Source organism: Rattus norvegicus, chromosome 8 (genome assembly GCF_036323735.1).
Source record: "Rattus norvegicus strain BN/NHsdMcwi chromosome 8, GRCr8, whole genome shotgun sequence".
NCBI lineage: Eukaryota > Metazoa > Chordata > Mammalia > Rodentia > Muridae > Rattus > Rattus norvegicus.
Genome location: NC_086026.1, coordinates 96,461,370 through 96,484,685, shown reverse-complemented (window position 1 = coordinate 96,484,685; position 23,316 = coordinate 96,461,370). Strand labels below are relative to the sequence as shown.

At 41.6% G+C, this 23,316-nt stretch overlaps 1 protein-coding gene across 1 annotated transcript in view; it reads left to right on the top strand.

The window, feature by feature from the left end:
* Me1 (malic enzyme 1) overlaps positions 1 to 23,316 on the top strand; it is a 111,188-nt gene that overhangs the window by 55,559 nt on the left and 32,313 nt on the right. Inside the window, exon 7 of the mRNA NM_012600.3 lies at positions 19,957 to 20,066. Coding sequence (NP_036732.3) covers positions 19,957 to 20,066 — 110 coding nt within the window. The remainder of the gene's footprint in view (positions 1 to 19,956; positions 20,067 to 23,316) is intronic.

The window sequence follows — 23,316 nt, the reverse complement described above, 5'->3', positions numbered from 1 at the left end:
CGTGTTACTTAATCTCTCTTCTTTGGGTTACTGTAGTTTCCTAACTGGGTTTACTGACTCCCCACTTTTTGCCCTCCAGTGTGTTCTTAACACAGAGGCCAAGATGTTGAGTAATTTCTCTGCTCGGAACTTGGCAATCCTCATCATTGCATTCAGTATGAAAAGGGGCTTTGTACCAACAGGAAAGGTGCCACCAGTGTCACCTGGCTTCCTGGTACCTTCAGACTCTGTAGCTGTTTGACCTCACCTTTGTTAACATAGCCTGCTGTTCTTTTCTAACTGAAGTAAGGTGAAGGTATGTTATATCATTGGATTTTTACCATCCTCTGGTATCTCTGCCTGATCACTAGGCTAGCTGTCTCATCTTTGAAATTTCCAGAGATCTGTTTTGCTCAGTGAAGTTTGCTTTGACCAATTTGCTTAAAATGTTACCTTCAAATCATTTTTTTTCATTCTCTGCACTGAACAATGCCAGATTTGTTTATCCTCCACCTTTGTGCCCTGTGTAGATCCACATGCCAATATCTTCCATGAAAACAGAAAACCTCCTTTTTCCTTCCCTGACACTCCCCAGTTTCTTAGCCATCACCTGCTGTGCCATTAAGTACTCAATTTATGAGAAAGATGTCAGAATTTATTTCATTCATTAACTGTAAAGCTATGAATGGAGAAATTCTGACATGTTAAGATAGCCTTTTATGTGACATAATTTTAGGAAATGGTAAAGTGCTCCCACAGTCTATGTGCACTGCTAAGGTTATATAAAATCAACACAGATAGGAGTCTCTCTGCTTTGATTTTGTTTTGTGACTATACTTCTTGTTATATCTCTTTCCCCAGAAAACTAGTTAGAAAAGTAGTGGTGTTTTCCCACACGGGAATGTCTCTGAAGACTACTAATTAAATGAGTAAAAAAGAAAGGTTACCTGAAGGGAAAAAGGCCTTCAAGAGCTAGTATTGTTTCTGTTCTTTAGACCGGGTTTCACTCTAACTCACAATCCTTCTGTCTCAACCACCTGACTTGTGAGATTTTTCTGGTATAATCTGTACAGCCTACTAAATCTTTTTAATAATAAAGGAGCAAGGATCCTATTTTGAAAAGTTTTCCTAGTCTAAGTGTTTAAAATTAAAAGTCACTGGGAAGCTCTGGGAATGACTACAAAGGTCTTTACAATCTTTAGAAAACTTTTTGGAATCGTGGCTGCCTCATGGATTTCATTTAATTCATTGTATAACATTTAGGAGATATAATCTTTGTCCACAGCCAGACCTGCTGTGAAGTGTGATGATGGAGGGTCTTCTATAAGGTGTCACTTTGTTTGCTGGGCTGCCATTCAGCTAAAGCCTTTTCTCTGTGTGTGAAGTATAGTGGCCTTATCGAGCATCCAATAAGCTAGCTATTCTTCTTAGAGGTCACATACAGGTTTTAGAGGAGCACAGCTCTCGAGTTAGCATGAATGTATCTACCACATGTGTTCCAGTTGTTATTGGTAACATCCTTTTCCCTGAATCCTCTATTTATTTGTAAACTCGAGTTCCTCATCCTTTAATTTCCCTACCAACCCCACTCTGCATGAAGTCTTCAGACTCTATACAGACAAAACTTTCAGAGTTGGTTTTGTTTTAATATTGTGTGTGCAAACACACACACTCACACACATACACTCACACACACTCACACACTCACACATGCCATATATAGGTTTGATCCTTAGAACAGGAATGTTAGAAATGTGATTTTTTTTTTCAGCCCATAGAGCCCATGTCTCAGACGTGTGAGAGGAGAAGCCTGGGCGTCTATCAGTGCTTAGGCCTGTTTACTACATTGTGATCTAAGGGAATTATTTCCCTTCCCTGGAGCTTGGTTTCTTGCCCTGTAAATTTAGAGAAAATAATAATAGTGCTCCAGAGAATTGTGCTGGCTGGGACAATAGCACAGGTGCAAAGTCACCTTTGTAAGAGCTGTGAACATCAAGTGTGACTTCTATTCCTCAGAAGGAGGGCTAAAGCCAGTCGTTTTGGTAGGCTGGAGATTTTAGTTTGGCATGGATGGGCATTCGATGGCTGACACTAGACTAGTGATACAGATCACTAAGCGGCTGAGGTTTCTGGTTGTTGCTATGCTTTGTGGCATCTCCATCCCTAGCTCCATGGAAAGTGATCGATGGATGGCACAGTGAGGACTGCCCCAGGTGGAAGGTGGGGTGGAACTAGAGTTTCCCAGCTTCCACCATGGCTGCAGCGAGCACCGTCTCTGACTGCGCCTTTGATGCCTTGGGCTGGCACTGCCACACGTTGGCACATTGTGAGTCAGTTGAAAGTGTTAGGTGCCACATCACATAATGAACCCAGACAATTCTCATTCAGTTTTAAACTCCCTTTAAAGGTCCACTTACCCTTGCTGCTGTTTTGTGTAGCGCTCAGGAGTCAAATTTGTCAAAACAATTGACCCACAAGGGAAAACTTCCTAAGTTTTGTTTTGCATTTCCTACACTGTATCTCAGTTGTATAGTATAATTCATAATAGAAATCAATTTTTTAAATTAACATTTTTCCTCTTATTGAAAGTAGGCTTCCCCCTCACATCTTACATTCTGGTTACAGTTTCCCTTCCCTCCACTCCTCCCACTTCCTTTCTACCTCCTCTCCCATCTCTATCCACCTCTTTCTGTCTCAGTAGAAAACAGAAAGGCTTCTGTGGAATAATCATATACACTATAATAAGATAAGACAAAAACTAATACATTATATAGGACAAAACAAACAAGGGACAGAGCTTAAGGAAAGACTCATGAAACAGATACAGACACAGTGACCACTTATTAGCACACTCAGGAATCCCATAAAAACATTAAGCTGGAAACCTACAGGGTAAAAAGAGAGAAAAATATATTAGTAAGTTAAAATTAATAGAAATAAAAATAAAGCTAAATTATAAGTACAAGTCTGTCCTGACTCTGAGTTAGAGAAGCTCTTGTGATGAGGTTGAGCTCCTTTTCTCTTGGCTGTCTCCTGCCCGGCATGCCACCTACTCTGAAGAGAGCCTACCCTGAAGAGAGCCTACCCTGAAGAGAAGCTTGTTTCCCAGTGAGGCTCCCATGGAGAAAACCAAGTTGTCATTTGCAGGTGGTTGTCAACTGGAGATAGGGTCTGGGTTATAGACGGGGGCCTGTGTCCACTTGTCCTTTCAGCTCTAGGACCATCCTATCTGGTGCAGACCCTGCAGGCCCTGCGCATGCTGCCTTGCTCTGGGAGTCCATGTGTGTACATCCATCCTCTTGAGTTAGAAGGCCTTGTTTTCTTGGTGTCTTCCACCTCGGCTTTTACATTCATTCTCCCTCCTCTTCTGAGGAGTTCCCTCAGCCCTGGGGGATGGAGGAATTTGATGTAGACGTACTTTTGAGGGATGATTGTTCCAAAGTCTCTCATTGTCTCAGAATATCTGGCCGTCTGCTGATGATGGCCAAGGAAGACCCTGATCTATGAGTAGAGCAGAATGTCATTTGGAGCTATCTTATTGCTCCCCTATTTGATAACTCCCAAATAAATTTAGGTAAACTATGGGAAAGGAAGACTAACTAGAAAGTTAATTGGGGTAAGGAGAATTAGAAAACATAAATTCATTTTCTTTCATGTTTTATCCTACCAATTATAACTTTCATTAAGGAAATTTTTAGTGGTTGCATCAGAGTTGGCAATAAATAGTAAGTTTATAACCTAACTTGTTCACAGCCACTTGCAGATTGCTCAGAATGGCTCCATAGGAAGGCCAGCTGTCTCTGTAAGCGTTCCCAAACCTCCCAGCCTTCCTCACCCAGTCCCAAGCAAACTTAACTCTAAGGCCATCTGAGGAAGAGAAAAGTGTTTTACTTCACCTTACTTACTTCCTTTTCAGTTTTCATCTTTATATCAGTGGTTCTCAGCCTTCCTAACGCTGGGACTTTTAATTCAGCGCCTCATGCTGGGGCTCCAACCATACAGTTATTTTGTTGCTACTTCATAACTGTAATTTTGTTACTGTTACAACTTGTAAATATCTAATATGTAGGATGTGTGATATGCGACCCCTGTGAAAGTGTTGACAGCCCCCAAAGGATGAGAACCATTGTTTTATATGGTTTCAGTCTTACATTTTCTACTTCCTTCTCTCTGAAAAACTCCTTAACACTTTAATAGATTCCCTCATTTTCTGTGTCTAAGATAGTCTCTACTTATCCTATGCTTTTGAAGGAGAATAATTGCATTAATTAATTATTGCTAAATAGTGGGTATTATGAAAATATTTCTCTTTGTTCTCTTGCTTACATGATTTCAGACAGGAAGTCCAGGGTAACCTTGTCGTCCTTGTGTGGGAAGGTGAGGTTCTGCCCCACAACTTCATTCAAGATACGCTCTTTATCCTTAGGCTTCTGCAGTTTGGCTTTAATCTGCTTACAGATTATAAAAGCCTTGTTTGTCCTCATCTTTGTGCGACTCCTGCACTTCTTGGCTCTGTGGGTCGATGTCTACCGTTTGTAAGATTCGCAGCCATGGCTGCTTCAAAGCTCTGTAATTCACAGCTTTTGTAGGTGTCCTGAGGTTCTTGACTATTCTTCCTTTTCATTTCTTGCCGTTTCTCATTGTGTTCTAATTTTCAGGGTTTCTCCTGGCAATCTTTCAGGTTTGCTTATTCTTTCCTCTGCTGTGTCTGTCGGCTGATGAGCCCATCAAAGGCAGTTTTCAGCATTAAGACTTTGATTTCCAGAATTTCCTCTTGAGTCTTGAGTCTCAGTGTCTCCGTATGTCACCCATATGTTTCCACATGGTCTCTAATTTTTTTTTTCAAATTAAGCTCTTTGTAACTGAGTCATAGTCATTTTAAGTTCACGGTCTGATTGGTCCAAAATGCTGACTATCTAGATGGGGGGTTTTGCTGTTTTGCCTGGTCTCGTGTGCCTGTATCATTTTGTGTGTGTGTGTGTGTGTGTGTGTGTGTGTGTGTGTGTGTGTGTGTGTGTGTGTGTGTGTGTGTGAGAGAGAGAGAGAGAGAGAGAGAGAGAGAGAGAGAGAGAGAGAGAGATTGATTTTGTTGAAAGCTCATCATGGTGTTTGGAGCGATAGTCATTGAGGCGCATCTAATCTTGAGCTGACAGTTGTGTTCATCTGGCTTGATCGGGTTGTTTACCGTTCCTCGGTGCCTTTCTCTTTGTCTCCCTCACTGTCTGTCTTTGGGTTTCCTTAGATTTCATGTATAGAGTCTGAAGGTCCCTAAGTGGTTATCTCCTTTTTACTCTTCTGGAGCTGTGTTGAGGTGCTGTGCAGGGCCCATGTAGTGTAGCCCTGTGATTAGGTTTGAGTCTTCCAGTGGACTGTAGCTGGGTATTTCTTGCCCGAGTTATGAGCGAGAGAAGACTGCAGTTGACTATTTCTCTTCCCTTAGGCTGCTTAGGTTTTGGTAAAGCCTCAGTTAGTATGTCAGGTGAATAGAAGTCTCCTTCTGAAAACAGGCTCTAGCAGTTTTCAGCATGGTTACTTTCCACTTCCTACTCTGAAGATCCTAGGGACTTTTTTCTCAGATCTTCACAGTAGACCCCTACTGATGAAAGTGTGGCTGAAGGTAAGGCCGCTGGTAGTGTGCAGCTGTCTCCTGGGGTTCAGTGACGTCACAAGTGGTCTCACCTTTGGCCCCAGCTGCCAGGCTCTGCTCCTGCCTTTCTACGGTGCTTACCTTGCCTTCCAGTTTAGACAACATGGTGTGGCATGGGCTTAAGAGGAGTCATTAGTCCTGACTGATTGGGATTTTCCATATGACAGTGAGAGTGACTGGTTTCAGGGATTTTTGCCTGTCAGAATTGGCAGCTCTGGCCCTTGATTCAGGAGCCTGGAATTCATGAAAATTCAGAAATCTTCTGGGGTCCTGAGGTGAATTCTAAATCTTAACTTTGTTCAAGGCTTCAGCTTGCTCATCTAAGCTATGCCTTTGCCTTGTTGTGCCCTGTATGAATCAGTCCCATGTTGCTGAATGTGTGGTGGTTTGAATATACTTGGCCCGGACAGTGGCACTATTAGGAGATGTGGCCTTGTTGGAGGAACTGTGTCATTGTGGGAGTGGGCTTTGAGACTCTCCTCCTAAACACGTGGGGGCTAGTCTTCTCCTAGCAGCCTTCCGGTGAAGATGTAGAACTCAGCTCCTCCTGCACCACGCCTGCCTGGATGCTGCCATGTTCCTGCCTTGATGATAATGGACTGAACCTCTGAACCTGTAAGCCAGCCCCAATAAATGTCTACACTTAGATGTGTGGCTGCTGTTTTTCAGGAGTGACTTCTTTAATCATAAAGTTATTAGTTCTGATTAAATAGGAGGAGGCCAGTGCCAGTATCACTGGTGAATTGATGACAGAAGAGTCCATATAGTGTACAAAACGCTGGTTGTTCAGGGACATTATTAGATATTGTACCTTATTGTAGCCAGATGTGAAAATAAAAGCATAAATTATGTTATTAAAAAGTTAATATGGGGTTGGGGATTTAGCTCAGTGGTAGAGTGCTTGCCTAGCAATCGCAAGGCCCTGGGTTTGGTCCCCAGCTCCGAAAAAAAAGAAAAAGAAAAAAAAAGTTAATATAATATATTTCTAGGTAACCAGGCTTATTTTAACTATTCAGTTCACAAAATATTTTAAAATTATATCGTAAATAATGATTGTGGCATACTTTCTTGTAAATGAGTATTGTTTTATATATTGATCTCATTAAATATCTGAGCTTTAGCTTCACAGGAGGAAGAAGCTTGACTTTGGAAAGGTGGAAAGGTGGTTAATTTCATTATTAGGAGATACATACACAGACACAAACATGGACACACACACACACACACACACACACACACACACACACACACACACCCTATGCACAGCTGTGAAATAAGCAAGATAGGGATTTAAATTTCCACTGGGCCAATGAGATGGCTCACCTCTAAAGCACTTGCCATCAAACCTGAGTTTGGTCCCCAGAACCCACACAGTGGGAAGAGAAAACTCTCCTAAGTTGTCTTCTGGCCTCCACAGGAGTCATGGCACATTCCCCTTCCTTAAATGAATGAACGTAAAAACTATAAAGTAAGTTTCCTTGCAACTCAGTATTTTATTGTAATTGAGTGACCCAGGCACTTAGTGAGTGAAACATTTGCAGTATTTCACAAACATTTATCAATAACTAAGGTACTGGGCAGACCTGTTGGGCTCTTAGAAAGGTGTCGCAGAATAAGAAGCTACCAGGAGCAGCAGACATGGTGTCATATGTCTTTTAAATAATAACCACAACCTGAAGTACATTCATGGCATCTGACCCAAAGGGTTCTTTGAAGCAGTAGTGACTTTATGTATCTGGCACTGTAGAAATTATACCTAAATATATTAGGCTAACTTTATCTCAGGAGTCCAAGGGGAACCAGCTTTGTCCTTTTTAGAAATACCCTTTACAATAGAAGAGAAAGCTCAGCCATGGGATGTCTTTGCTCACGGATTCACACTTGCACGTTTCTGCACTCGATTTCCATGCTTTTCAGAGATCCTGACCTTATTCTGTGCCCCCCTCTTAAAAAGGACACTCTGAAGCTCTCATCTTAGAGCTAACATTGTTGCTTTATTCTTGGTTTCTGGTCTTTATTCTGAAGAGCTACTAGTTGCTTTCACAGAAGTGGTTTGTGTATAAAGATTAGTTCATAACTATATATGCAAAGGCAACATGAACTGATTCTATGTACACATATGTCCAAGATGCCACAGTCTGTGAATAGGATGTTGGTGCAGTGTCAGAGGAAAGCTTTATCTTGCTTTCACTGTTTGAATTTAGACCTGGGACTTGGAGGGAGTAGCTCTCTGCAACCCTAAAAGGAGCAAGCAGGGCTTCTTCCTATGCAGAAACATGGAGCATTTGAAAACACAGCGCGTGTCTCCCACCTTCAACGATAACAGTAGCTTGGTTTCATTTTCTATTTCAGACAGTTTCTTAAAAGTCTGCCACAAGAAAAATTAAGGCCTAATAGATGGTGTTTACATCTAATTAGAATATGTGCTATATAATTTTCTAAATACTTGAAATTGGTACCTTTTAAAAGTTACTAAAAGTAAAATCAAAGTTTAAAATCGCATATTATATATACTATACATATATTGTACTGTTGTCTGATAGGAATCCTGTTTTGTTTCTGCTATTTAGAAGTAAACTTTTATGGCTTTTCTTATTTATTTATTTATTTATTTATTTATTTATTTATTTATTAGCTCTGTCAAGGTCTATCACCTGTTAGACCTTTTAGTGTGTCTAGTAAGTTGATTTACTGATGTCCATGCTTTTATTTGAGTTTAACTTTCTCCATTCTCAGGGTTATCTTTGCGTTCCTTGATATGTAGAGAGTATGGGCTGTTTTCTATCTGGTGTTTTGACATAAGACCTGGGTCACACAGAATGTTCTTTCATTGCCAAGTTTCTTCTTTACCTGGGGCTTGAAAGTCTAAATCCTACCCTTGTTTCTGGACCACAGACTCCACAAAAACGTTGTTGGTATCACTCCTGGGAAAACCAGGTAACAGCATAGAGAGAGGAGGACTCCCCTGCTGCCACAGGCTGATGAATGAAGAGCTTGTGACCTGCAGGGAACCCAGCAGCCTCCATGCAAACAGCCTCTCGATGCATTTCTTCCTTTCTCTAGTGAACCTCAAGGGAGGAGCCCTCTCTCTGTAGGACTCTGTAGGACAGGAGAACCTGGTTCACTCATGAAATTGTCAGTGTCATCTAACTTTATTAAAAAACAAAACAAAGCAAAGATAATGGAGAATGATGGCTGTCCATTTCTGAATTTTGTGGAGCTTGTGCATTAGCGTGTAGTAAGTCCAGTGTTGAAAAGAGAATTGTAACTAACGAGAATTCTTAAGTGAGACTGTCTCCAGGTCAGGGCCCAATTCCTTCTCTAGATTTTATTTTGTATTAATATTAAAAAGTCCTTTGTCAGATGTTTCTGTGAAGTCTCTAGTGAGATGTCTCTGGTTATACTTATTTCTTCTAGCCTAACCACATTGTCTCTTCTTTTGAAATGAAAACTTTTGGCTTTTGTGATGCATGAATGCAGTTTGGTGACATTGTGTTTTCTTTAGTAGCAGGCAGTTGTAACAGACTCTTCTTTCATTGCCTTTATTTTAAAGTGAACAATTTGGAACTCTAGCTCTATTTTAAGAGTTGCATGGGTGCAGGGTCTTCTCAGCTCTTTGGGGGACCTAAAAGGTGCTTTCTGCATCAGAATGAGAGCGCCCACGTACGGTTCCTCCTCTCTCAGGGGCTCCTGGTTTAGGAGAGCAAGTTCAGAGTTCCAAGAACACAAATGCTGAGTAGGGAGTTGTGCTTGTTTTGCTTAGAGTGTCATGTACCACTGGTCAGTATTGCTTATTTTCCAGAATCCTAGGGCCCCACTTCCTTGGCCGTTTCTAATCACAGGGGAACAGAAATAGAATAGAATCTGCCTTCCATAACTACCAAGCTTTTGCTTATTTCAGAGGAAACTTAGAGAAAAGAGGGATCTTGAAACATAGTAGACCATTTGTTTAACAAAAGCTGGGGGCTGGCTGCTGTGTTCTGGAGTGTTAGCTAGCTGACAGACGTGGGAAAGAATGAAGGGTGATGATCAGAATACACAGTAAGTGGAAGCAGATGAGTTCACAGGACGACCGTGTTCTGAAGTAGAAGCTTTCTGTGCTTCTGAGTTGACATGTGGTGACGGCTCTCTTTGGACTGGGAAGACAAGATGGGGTTGTTTCTCTTCCCACCACTTCTTGCAGACTGTGAAATCTTTGTGTGTGCTGAACTACACAAGATATTTTCCTAAAACCTACAGAGAACATTTCTCAAGTATTACAGTTAAGATTCTTTAACGTTTGTATAAAATTTTTATTTATAGAATATTATGAACAAAAATCAAAGAAAACACAAATCATAGAGACAGACACAAGATTTTAGAATACAGGCTGATTAGCAACTGAAAAGTAATCTTCCTGGAGCAGCTCATTTTATTTGGGGTCATACTGCCTTTTCCATGTTTTGGGGTAACACCTCTTGAGATGTGTGCCCATCTAGAAGGGCATGACCAGTAAACATGACAGGCCACTCAGCCATGGTTTCATACATCACCACACTTAATCACAACTCTCAAGATAAATAACAAGGTCACACTGAGCATACAATAATGGTATTTATGTCAGGGGTGTTGAGATCTCTCAAACCCGTGCTGCAGTGCTAGTGATAGTTTTCCCTTAGAGACAAAACTAAAGGACAGCAGGTTGTAGTTTGCCCAGGAGTTATCTGTATTCTGATGCTAATTCCACTGCCCCAAGGACAGCTGCCTAGTCTGTACTCAGAACTCAGGTGACTTCACCAGAATCACCTCCCCATTTAATTTGTAAAGTACAGGTGAGGGGCAGGTACAGGATAGAGGGAGGCCTGTCATTGGAGGAGAAGGAAGGATGGGCGGGAGAGAAGTTTGAAGGAAGAGGAGGAGACTGGAACAGAAAGGAGAGAGGAGACCGAGGAGAGGGTGAGAAGCCTGGCAGGTGATGTTAAGATTCTGCTTTGTGTATTTACTTGTGTGTTGTTGTTAATGTTCTCTAGGGATGGATGGTACCGGGCTTTGTATGTTTAAGTGGGCAATTATATCTTATCAATTGGATCTAAGATTATTGTGTTCTGTGTTCTTTTATGTGAGGGTTTGAGTGTAGGAAAGTGTGTGGCTGGGATGTGTTTCCGCCCAGATATCTAGCAGATATCTTGGGGCACTGTGGTGCAGACTAAGCGGGGAAAGAGACAACCATACCTTTTTTATTTTTTATATTTTACAACAACAGACAGGGAAGTTGAACAACTCTGCCAGTGTTGTGTAAGAGTGAGAAGTAGAGCTGGGATAGCAACTGAAGCCATTTAAATAGAGGCTTAAACTCTTAACAAAATCAGTCCTGATCTCAGTGGATGTTTTCATTAAACCTGCTGAGAGTTGTCCCTTAAGATATACATTGGTAGAGACTGGGCCTTGAATTCCAGCACTTGGGAGGCAGATGCAGAAGCAGACATCTGAGTTTTAAGGCTAGCCTGGTCTATAGCATGAGTTCCAGGACAGCCAGGGCTACACAGAGAAACTCTGTTCAAAAGCAAGCAAACAAACAACAACAAAACCCCAAAAACAAAAAGAAAAAGAAAAGATCCAAACAAACTGAGAGAGAGGCACAGACAGACAGACGTCAGACATTGATGGTAACTGGCGTGAAAGAACAAGTGTGGGCTGACTTCAGCTAGCATTGAACATTCGGAAGAGAAAACTCTGCAGGGAGGGCCTCAAACTGTGATAGATATGGATGGCAGATTTCAAACAGCACAGGAGAGATTTCTTGACCAAAAAGAGGTTCCTTAGATAAGTCCCATGCTGGGTAGGCCTGACTGCTGACTCCATTCCCAGCACTGGGCCTAGCAACTGTCTGAAGGCTCCTCAGGAAGATGGCGGGGGCTGTGGCCACATATCTATTTTACAGGCATCATGACAGGAGGAATGGAGGCAGGAGGATCAATTCAGGGTTGTGAGAACTATGTAATGAGTTCACATGACAGCACAGGTCAAAACAAAACAAGTATAAGAAAATGCTTTATGGGCGGAGATAAGGGTCTGATAGACCCCACATAAGTTCTTTGATGAAGGGAATTCTGAGGGTGACCAGCATCTTAGTGCCACTCACAGATACCAGTGCCATTTACATCCACCAGATTTCCAGAAAAGTGAAGGCAGACAGCACGGATGCTGAGGATGCAAAAGCCGATTTTGCACAGTGCTTTTAGGGGGCTACGTCCATGAGTCACGGTAGGATTGCAGTGATGTTACTAGCACAGCACTTTGTACACAGGGAAACTCTCCTTAAGAAGACATGAGCAGACATTCACAGCAGCATGGTTTATAGAACGAAAAGCTGGCAATAGTTTAAACTGACGTGACTGGGGGACTGGACTGAAGGAGTTGCCGCACATTGCAGCATGTGATATTCTAGCACAGAGCTAGGGCTTCGTGTGGTCCCCTGGGTACATCTAAGACTCAGGATTAAGGAAAATACCACAAAAAGACACCTCAACTGCTCACTTTAAGTTCCTAATAACAGCACCATAAAAATTGAATGTCATTCAACATCCATCTTCTCTGTAAGTTACCCACATATATGGAGCTTAAAAGGGACGCTGTACTGTTTGGGGATATAGAACAGCATTTCAAAAGAATGGGGCACATCTTTTTATCCTATTCTCTTTTTAAAATTTTGGTTTATTTATGTAACTTTGTGTTGTGGGTATTTTGAGTGCATGTATGTCCATGTGTATCACATAAGCTCTGGGTGATAAATAGGATACAAGTGATAACTCTTGGTCCTGCTCATTCCAAGATTTTCATCTCGAGATCAGTGATAGCGTGTTACTTCAGCCCACCCCTCAGGGCTGGAGCGTGAGCTTCTCCTTCATCTGGCTGGCGTGGCTCTGAAACAACTCTTAGCTCATACGTTCTAACTGCTCATGACAGTTTACTTTACTTCTGTATCTCATCTACTTCTCTTCACCTTCTGATGTCTATGTTGTCTTCTGAACATTTCTCAGGTCCATCTGATCTCTGTCTGAATTCTCATTTCCACTTCCTAAGGAACCCCCTGCGTCTACTCTTGCCACTCTTTGGTACACCCATACCCTGATTACAATGCCCTAGTGTTGGTGCTAATTGATCACAGAATATTTCTGCTTCATTCATTCCTTTGGGGTTCAAGTATGAGCTTTTTAAACACATATTAAAGGCACAACATGATCTGATCTGATTTACCCTTCTATTCTTAATTTTTGCTTTATTTCCTTCCAAACTGTATACTTTTAGTCATCGTTAATTTACTTCAGTTTCTAGTATGTGCCATAGATTTAGTTAATTCTAGCATTAAACATGTTTTCTCTGCCCCTAGAATTCTTCTTTCTCCTATAACTGTCCTCCTGGCTCAGCCTTCAGCAGCCTTTTGAGGGCCTTGTTTATGCACTTGTCCTGCTCTCTGCCTTGGTGCCCTGCATTTCTCCAGAGGTGGCACTCAAACATGTCACGTTGCAATTCTCTGTCACTGTGTGCTCTAAGCGGGGGGGGGGGGGGGGGGGGGACAAGCGTGTAGCAGCTGCTTAGAGGACATTTGACAAATAAGGAAAGAAAGAAAGGCAAGATTTCTTTTGGGGAATAACAGGAAATAGGTAAGTTCTTACTATAAAAAGAGCCCACTTTTAAGAACGATTAAGATTTAATGTAACATGTTCTCAGTGGGGAAGGAAAACATTTCATTGCATTCCACCACTGAATCCTTAAGGAGAGACATTGGATGATTGAAAGTGGATGCAAGAAGGACAGAGTGGATAGTTACAATGTAATCTTTACAATGTATCTGCTCACAGAGAAACATCAAGAAGTAACAGTATAATACTGTTGAAAGAATGGTGAGACAGTGATGTGACAGGACTATCTACCTGTGAGACAGTACAGAGAGCTGCAGCTAGAGGCATTTCCTGGTGAGTGTGTAAGAAGTGAACAGAGCTCTGTTCCCACGTGCTAGGATGCATGGGATGCGAAGGGTGCATGGCCAGAGAGAACTTGAGTCAGTTTTAAGATCACCTATGTTAGCATTCAAGACTACTCATAATCTGAAACTGAATGTTATTACATTTTATTTATTTACTTTTTTTGGACTGCGGAGGGGTGTACTTGTGGCACAGTACGTGTATGGAGGTCAAAGAGTAACTTGTAAGTATGGGTCCTTTTCCTGTCAGGTGCTGGGATTGAACTCAGGTCATCAGGCTTGGTGCAAGTACCTTTCTCTGCTAAACCAAGCCTCTAGACCTGTTGTAATCTGAAATCTAACAAGCACGGTTCATCTTCTGAACTTCTTCAAAGTGATGTTAGCATCTCCTAGTACAGACTCTGGGTCCCTCAGCCCCGATTTATTCTTTGTTCACTTCTGACTTGAGTCTTCCCCAGGGCCAAACTTAAGTTTCCCTTGCTTGATGGCTATTTTCCTTAAAGCCTTTCCTGGACTCTCTGTGTGCTACTGCTTTTTACTTAACTTGGATTTTTATGGTGCTGTGGATTAAACCCAGGACCAGTGCATGCTAACTAAGGGAGTACTTAGCTTCTCTACACTGAACTATTCTCAGCCCCATTGATTGCTTTTAATCTAAACCTCTTTTAAGGTTTGTTTTAGTCATATGATTTGACTATGTAATAAGTCTATTTCCCAGTCAGCATTTTAAGAGCAAAATTCATATTTCTGTATGCTGTAAAATTTACAAAGTATCTTCCTCAGTATTTTATCAAAATGAGTCATTTGGAATAAATCTCACCCCACCCAGGAATTAATCCGATATGAAATACTATAATTCTTGAACACTGTAAGTGCCATACACATAACACATCCTAAACTATGACTTTAGCCTGTCTTTCAGGAAGAGCATGCATGATCAAGTTGGTTACACAGTATTTGTCCATGTGTGCCTAGTTGTGAGGTGCCTGGTGTGTTGATGCAGACGAGTGCCATCTTGCTGGTTTCATGGTGAAGGTTTGGATGTGGCTCAATGTCAGAGTGCTTGCCGAGCACCCGAGTTCCCATGGCCTCTGTCAGCCCATATCTTACCACACTGAGCAGGATGAGCTCACTAAATGCTCCATCTTCAGTCATAAGGAACACCAGTTTCTTCATCTGTAAAATGTAATGACAGTGCCTTCCTCGCTGAATTGCTGAGAAAATTAAATTAGATAATCCCTCTGAAATGTGGACCATGCCATATGGTGCTTAGTCAGTTCTGGCCACAACGATTAGTCACTGAAGTGAGGTGGTTTCCAGACTTAACATACCACAGAAAACACAAGCTCCAGAATTTTTACATGTCAATTTGGGGTATTTTTGTTACCTTTTAAAACTATATATACCTGCTAATTTTTTGCCAAATTTTGACTATAAAATAGTAGATTCTTTTCACAGTTATGTAGAGGTAAACTGGCTAATTCCTAAATATTCTATTGTTTCTGATTTCTTAGAATCTAGCAGTTTGAAGCTAGAACAAAATATCCCTTCTGTGACTTTCTCTTTATTACATGGTGTAAGATATACACATTGCAAGATGAATTCTGAAAGCCTCTTTTTAAATCTCTGGGGGAGATCAGAGCTAACTACCAGGTAGGAAACATCACAAAATTAAAATGAGTTTGTGGTGTCTTCCTGAGGATGAGTCTAAAACAGGCGTATGAAAATGATAAGGTGTCCTGTGTAATGATTTACTACCTAGGACTCTACCCAGATTGTAGATTTGTAGCTTCCCGACGCCATGTCCTGAACACGAAGGCAAACCACGCTGCAGGGACTCCATTTCAACCACAGAGAGACTGTAACAAGCCCCAAACCACCAGACTGAGGAAGTAGTACATCTGGGAATAGAGTCGAGAAGGCTCTGATGCCTTCTCACAGACCGCAGGCTGCTCCTTCTGAACATAATGACAGAGCATCTGCTGCTGTTAGTCCCCAGAGTCTGACACACCAGGAGGAGTCCAACGACGTGCAGTTTCTGGTTTTCTGAAGGCTCCTTAGCAACAAGAAAATTGGAAAGTAGCCATCACAACCACCGGGGGTTGTGCCTGATATCTGGGTTTGAGGTACTTAGTTGCTACCACAAAGTTTACTTCTCTGCTGACATTTTCAAAAGTGACAATTTATAATTATGGAAATGCTTCTTTTCAGTTCTTCATAACAGTTTTGCAATTTATGGAGAGCTTCCTTGGAATATGAAAAATGGAGCCATAAGTACAAATGCAGTTATAATGTTCATGACTTGTCTTCACTCTTCCAGTTTCCTCTCAACTCCTTCCTTCTTTCTGCCCTGAGTAGATTCTACATTACCCAACAACTGCTCTAAAATCTGCTTTTGAAGATCCATCAGTCAGCTTCACTCTGTCAGGCTGAAAGTACTTCTGTCTGTCATAACTATACCATCTGACAAAATTTGCTTGTGTTTGTATGTATTTCACTGTTTATTAAGTGATAAAGAGCTTTTATTGTTTGGATTCTTTTCTTTGTGAAGAACACCCTTTGAAGTTCCTTTAGTAGCTTCATCTAAACTGTTTTGTTTTAGCCTCGTTCCTGAAGCGTAGTTTTCAAATAGTACTATATAGGATGGCAGTGATCTTCTCTTAGTCTTTGAGGACATTATCTCACATTTAATAGATTCTTTTGCTACCATTAAATATTTTTGAAACTCTTAAATATAGAATAGTAATTGTTAGTCATTGCACTAAACACACTCATCACTTCAGACAACCAACATAAGAAATGTTGACAGATGTGGACATTATTTACATCTTTCTTGATGGGAAAACACAGGCACAGAAAAATTGAAGATACCTAGTATCTGCAGATGCAAAGATTTCAATGTGGGCACTCTGCTTCTGTAACCTGTGGTCCAGAAACAATATAATAGCCAAACTGTAGAAAGAACAAAGGTGTGATGAGCCATATTTAATATTAAAGTTATTGGAGAGCAAAATCGGTGAAAGCAAGGATACAGTTTTCTGGGTACGCCATTAGCAGACTAATTATTGCTGCTCAGTTGTCATGGTTACGCCTTATCATCATGTGTCTCTGTGTCCATGTCTGTAAGATGAGAATCATGATGGCAGTCCATAGTGTGGCTGTGGAAAGTAATTGTGTGCCTTATAACCTAGATGTGGCAAAGCACATTTGCTGTCATTAGCAGTAATGTAGCAAAACAGAAAAAGAAGAACCGACTCTCCTCTGTACCCACAGTGAAGGGGTGAAGGGAGAGGATAGGGTGCAAACGTACTAAAGAGCTGGGCAAATACTGTAGGAAACAGATATTTTCATCCTAAAAACTGTGTGGTCTAAACCCAGGATGCTGTTAGAAGAGAGTTTGGATTGTAAACGAACGCACACAGAAAGGCTATCATAGACATGTTATCCAAAGGTGAGTCCATATGAAAAACTGCAAGCAATCTTACCAGAACCCTGGAATTTCTGTAGGGAAATCAACACAAACACTATTCCGTTTCTTTTCTGTTGCTGTGACAAAACGAAACAAAAAACTCTTTACCCAAGTCAGCTTGGGAGAGGAAAGGGTTTATTTGACTCACAGTTCCAGGTCACAGTCCATTATTGAGAGAAGTCAAGGCAGGGATTGAAGGCAGGCCTACTTGCTATTCCACACAGCATTGTCTCTGACCAGAGAACTCACTTCACGCCAGAGAAATACAAAAGGACCCACTGAGGATGCTGGCTGCCGGCTCACAGAGCAGCTTACACCGAGCTAGCTTTTGTATATGTTCATACCAGTGGCCTAGAGCGTCTGCCGCCCACAGTGAGCTGGGCCGCCCTACATCACTTAACAGTCAAGACAGTCCCCTCAGACACGCTCACAGGCCACTAATCCAAGCAGTTCCTCACTTGAGAGTCTTCCTTCAAATGGTCTTAGGCTGTGTCAGGTTGGCAATTAAAGCTGTCTAGGACAAACACCATCTAAGGGATCAGTGGTGCAGGATAGAAGATTAGGAAAGCCATTTGCAGAGTCTATGATAGAAGGTGCTGTCCTGAAAATATATAGACTTTTATTAAAATAATAAAAGAAAGGACAACAAAAAGAGGAAGCAAAGAAATACTTTTCCCCAAATGAGTTTAAAATCACGAAGACATAGAAAGATTCAAAGAACCAGAAAACAATGTTAAGTTTCATTAGTAGCTGAAAATGAGACAAAACCCACCAGTCTCCTGCCACAGCAGCCATTGAAGAGCAGCAGCCAGACCTTTGGGACATCCCTTGGCCAGGGTCAAAAAGTCACCAAGACTGCCAGGGTGAAGTGGGCAGCTCACCAGACACATCAGATCAGTGTGCGGTGAGGTCAGGCACACCAGGAGCTACTCCAGCTCACCAAGCCTGTGAGTTCATCACTGCATGGGAGAGGAAGTACATCCTCCCTGGAGGAATTAAGAGGAGCCTATCAGTATCCTGGCTGCTATGAGGAAGATCAATCTCAGAAAGAACTGAGTCCTTTCCTCCTGTAGGTAACAAAAACCTAGTGAAGGGAGGGAGGAAAAGTTGATTCAATCTCCATTTTACCTATGACCGTTATCATAATTTTAAATGGTTGATAATTAAGGACAAATCCATGATAATTGTATATGAGTAACGGAATGACGGACTTAGATCTTTGTTAGTTATAGTGGTAGAAAGGTGGAGGAGACCCGACGGACTTTATCGCCATTGTGAGGTTGGGGAGTGGGGTCAGCTGTCCTAATGGCTGAAAGAAGTAGAAATGAGAACAGAGTTTAATACTCTGTAGTGGCCACTTGGATACTGTGAGGATGAAAGAAGTTATGTCTTTGGTTTTGTTACCATGTGAGGAGGTTTTAAAAGCACTGAGTTCCGGGCTGGAGAGATGGCTCAGTGGTTAAGAGCACTGATTGCTCTTCCAGAGGTCCTGAGTTCAAATCCCAGCAACCACATGGTGGCTCACAACCATCTATAATGAGATCTGATGCCCTCTTCTGGTGTGTCTGAAGACAGCTACAGTGTACTCATATACATTAAATAAATAAATCTTTAAAAAAAAAAAAAAAAGCACTGAGTTCCAAGGATTCTTGCAGACAGGAGTGAGCCACTGAGAAGGAGGCGTTAAAGCTACTATAGAGAGACATAAGTCTGATGGAGTGAGGTCCAGTGAGAATAGACGTAAGGAAGGAAAGCCATTTCTCTTTTTAGTGAGGTGAAAAGACTGGTAAGGAGAGCGTCAGGTTGTTGAAGCTGTTTTATCTGAGTGCTTGTATAGAACTGAACCCCAATATGAAACTCTGAAGAAGAGGGCCTTGTGAGGGTGAGCTGTCGTGATTGGGTTAGTGCCGGTATAAAGAGGCTGAAGGGAAGACAGATGCTTGCTGCCTCTGCCATGCAAGCACATAGCAGAGAGACGCTGCCTGTTGGGAGATGGTCCTCCCCCAACAGTATCTACAGCCACCTTGTCCTTGAACCCAAGCCTCCAGAACTGAGCAGTAGACTGCTCTGTTTCTATGTGACCCCAGGCAAGACATTCTTCTTTAATGGTATAGCATGGCTAAGCATAAGACTTTTGGGTTTGTGTTAATGTCCACTCAAACATGGAAACAAATAGGATTATCTATGATGCTGGTCAAGCCTTATCTGCTGTCTTGTAGAATATGAGAATATTCAGAGTCAGAAAAAGCAAATGGACCAGGGAGTCCAGAGAGTTATCCCATTAACAGTTAGACAACTGCCTTTGTCTAGCATAGGTGGAGTGGCCCAGCTGAGTTAGGAGAATCAAAAGGACCAGGAGGAGGGTCAGGCCTCACACTCTGCAACTCGACCAGTAGTGAGCTTGACATTTTCCCAGCAGGGTTTTTTTCTTTCCACCTAGCATTTGTTTTGCCTCTACTTTGCCTTGATTTATAAACCCTACATCTCAGCTTTCAAAATCATAGACAATTAAAGCTTCATTAGTTTGTCAGTTGGCTTCTAAGTGTAGCTAGAAGCACTGTTTTCTGAATACCTGTAAGCCTTTGTTTATACATAGCTTTTATATTACCGTTTGCATACCTTTCATTTAACTCAGAAGATTTTGTTTCTACTTACTTTTAAACTCCTGGAGGATATGGATCATATTTTGGTCTGAGTTTTTGTCATTTGGCATTATTCCATAGTACCAACCCAGTCCCTTTTATGTGGTAAGCCTTGCTGATAATGTGTTAACATTTATGCCAAGCAGCTAGACAGGACTTTGAAATGAAATTGGTGTGTCTTTTCTACGAGCTAGTTTTAAATGTCTAATTAAATGTTATTTCATTAATATCTAAAATGCATGTTTTTACCTCATAGATATGGCATGAATTGCCTTATTCAGTTTGAAGATTTTGCCAATCTGAATGCATTTCGTCTCCTGAACAAGTATCGAAACAAGTATTGCACATTTAACGATGATATTCAAGGTAATCACATTGACTATGTATGGATCAAGAATACCGTGATACTCTCCAGTCAGAGAAGAGAGAAATGCAGTGACCTGTATACACAAAGGCAGGAAGGGGCGCAAGGAAGATGTCTAGAAAGATCATGTCACAGAGTGATCTAGACACCCAAGACACACAGGGCAGGACACACAGAAGCTTGGCATGCAGCTCAAGGTTGTTTGAGGACCCTGTCCATACTCCTCCATTTACATCAGAAAAGGAGGAAAGTTAAAGGCTGAATGTTCCCCCAGATGACTATTACAAAAAAACTACCAAGAATAAACGGAAGGCCTGAGGTTGCAGGTGATTAAATATTACCACAGTGATCCAAAAGGGTAAGTTTTTGGGGTGATACATCATGAGAGGGAGGAAAGCAGTGATGTGAGAAGGTACATGATGGGGTGTGACAGACAATAGACAATGTACCCTCTTCCAAATCGGAAAGTTACATGTTTTCACAACTTTGGGATGCCAGTAACTTTCAAAACTTACTTTCTGTTTTAAAAGTATTACAATCTCTAGAAAGCTGTTGTGTAGTGAGAAAATTTATGCTTTAAATATCATCTATATTAAGCAAATAATTTCTCCCACTAGATGTAAATTATGTTAGTAATAAAATAATGAATTAAAGCTGAACTAAATAGTAACATTTTATTATTTTTTTAGAATTTTATAGAATTATCTACCTATGCATATATATGTGTATAAAAAAAGCACATATATAGAAACTTAACAAAATAAACATATGAAAAATATATGAAATCAGTTCACAGTTTTTTTATTCAAATCCAGTTAGATATTAGGTTTCTGTTAAAAACCAGGATTTATATTAGATGAGTTTAGTCATAATTCTGCTTCCCTTTCACATTTGAGAAAGCACCACAGAATGTACAGGATTATGCATGAGCTCCTAGAAATCTGATAAAATCTCGTTATGACATAGTAAAGAAGGAAATCCATGAAGACAGACTGCTTGTTGTTGAAGGGTATAAATGCATAGACTGCTTAGCCACAGTCTCTCAGTCTCACCCCATCTTTTGAGTCAGGGTCTCACAGTGAGCCCCAGGCTGGCGTCTGACTAGTCTGCTGCATTCTAGTTGATATTTCAGGCACAGGCTTTGGCTGTGGACCTTTGTGTGAGCTGTGGTTTTCCATGCAAGCTCTTCTTTTCCATCCCACTCTCCTCCCTCCCTCAACATCAGGCCTTACATGAAAGCTGGGGAACCTATTTCATCAGGTCGTATTTTACCATAGATAAAGGGGCAAACACAGCGAGGGAGTTACTTCGTTCTAGCAACCTGAGACCCAGATGGCTTCTGTCTCACTGCTGCGATTGTTTTCTGGTTGCCTTAATGTCTGCAGCCTGCAGCCTGCAGCCCAGTCGCTCGTGCTGGCCTGAGCACTGTGCTGTTGCCCTGGCACTGACCTACTGATCTCTTCCCACTGCGCTGGCTATTATGGCAGGACTTCAGGCCTTTTCTTCTTGCTTCAGCCTATCCTCTTAGGTCATATCCATATCGTGATAGTCCGCTTTCAGGTTTATTTCTGCATTCGAGACTTCTTTGAACTCCAGGGCACCATGCTCATCTGTTTATTAACAGCTCTTCTTAGCTATCTCTACGTTACCTCATCCTGAAACCATTCCAAAACAAACCCATTTCTTCCCCAGCCAACCTTCTCCCTGTGCTCTTGGTGAACTTCAGCCAAGCACTTCCTGCCACCGAGTAACCCTGATGTCATAGAAAACTTAGTGTCCGCCATTGTTTTAGTTATATGTTGCTGATGTTTTCTAAGAAGCCTGTCCTTGCTCACTCTTGCTTCTTCTTGGTGCATAGTTCCTGGATAGTCACTTTACGGACAGCTCCAGATTTCTTGGAATCAAGTATTTAGGGGATTTCAGAAGGAAATCCAGAATTTCCAGGTATTAAGTGTCCATGTGAGCTATAGAAAGGAAGTCTGGTTTTAATATGTGGCAGCTCTGACTCTAGGGTACCCTGTATAATGACAGAGTGGCTTTAGTGCAGGTTAATATCACAAGTTACTTATCAGTTCATTTGAAGGTGGTTTCTATAGCAGCCCGCAGTGACCTGTGGAATAAGCCTATTCCTTGCAAGGGCGGGGGAAGTATATATACAGTGAACACTTGTCTAGCCCACACAATGCCCAGAGTATATTCCCAGCATTTCAAACATAGCGTAACCGCAAACCTACATCTCCTTTCCCTACAGTACTTTTTACTTTTGCACTTTTGTGGTTATCACAGAAATATGTATAAGAACGTTAGTATTATATGATTGAGAATCATTATTCATAATGAACGAGAGCCAGACCTAAGTTTAAGAAGACTAAATCACCAAACCAGGAATTTGAGTGATAGTTTCCGTCTATTAGCACCAATTATTAAGGTGAGGGAAGGCCTGGGTACATCAGAAGTGAAGCCTACAAATCAAGGTGAGGTCCAGAGAAGCCTGTGAGGTGTGCTAAACATGCTGGAGAATGTACCAGGCTTGCCAGCGTGGAGCAGTAAAATTGCTGGGTTTCCACCCTCGCTCCTCTACACACAATGCTTACCTAGTTCCTCACAGGAATTTCCAAATAATGCTCCGCTCAAAAGGGAGGATACAGGTTTGAGGAAAATGCATCTAACCCCTTAGAGCAAGCCTATGGGACGTCCCCGAGTTTGGCTGAGAGGAGTTAACCACCCTGAGCATCTCTCCACTCCAGAGCTGTGTCCCTGGTCTCTCCACACGTTTGTCTTATCTTTTGAACCCTTTGTTTTTTCCCACATGACCATGGAGGTCGTCAATGAAAACAATTATGTAACTATTTCATCTTGCATCCTGTCCTTGGAGGGACTTTCTTTTCTTCCTTCTTTTGAAACAGATGTGTTTAATGATACTATTTATGAAAAGTATTTGATTAAATAATGATATAGCTAACTATACCAGTAATATAAAATAATTTTAAGTGACATTGGGCTTGCTTTAATGTCATTTTACACTTAGACCATCTCCTGTGGGGGGCAGGGGTCCTGTCCTTTATCCTTTCTCTTCTCTGGCGGCCGTTCGGTCTGCTCTGTCTGCTGGCAATTGCTTTCTCATAGTGTTCTTTGTGTTAAAAAGAAGCTTGCACATGTGTGGTCCTCCCTGTAGGGTAAATGAATTTCACTTCATTTTCTTCAGTATGGCATTCTTCTCAGCTTCCCGCTAAGCCTGATGCTTCTGGTCCA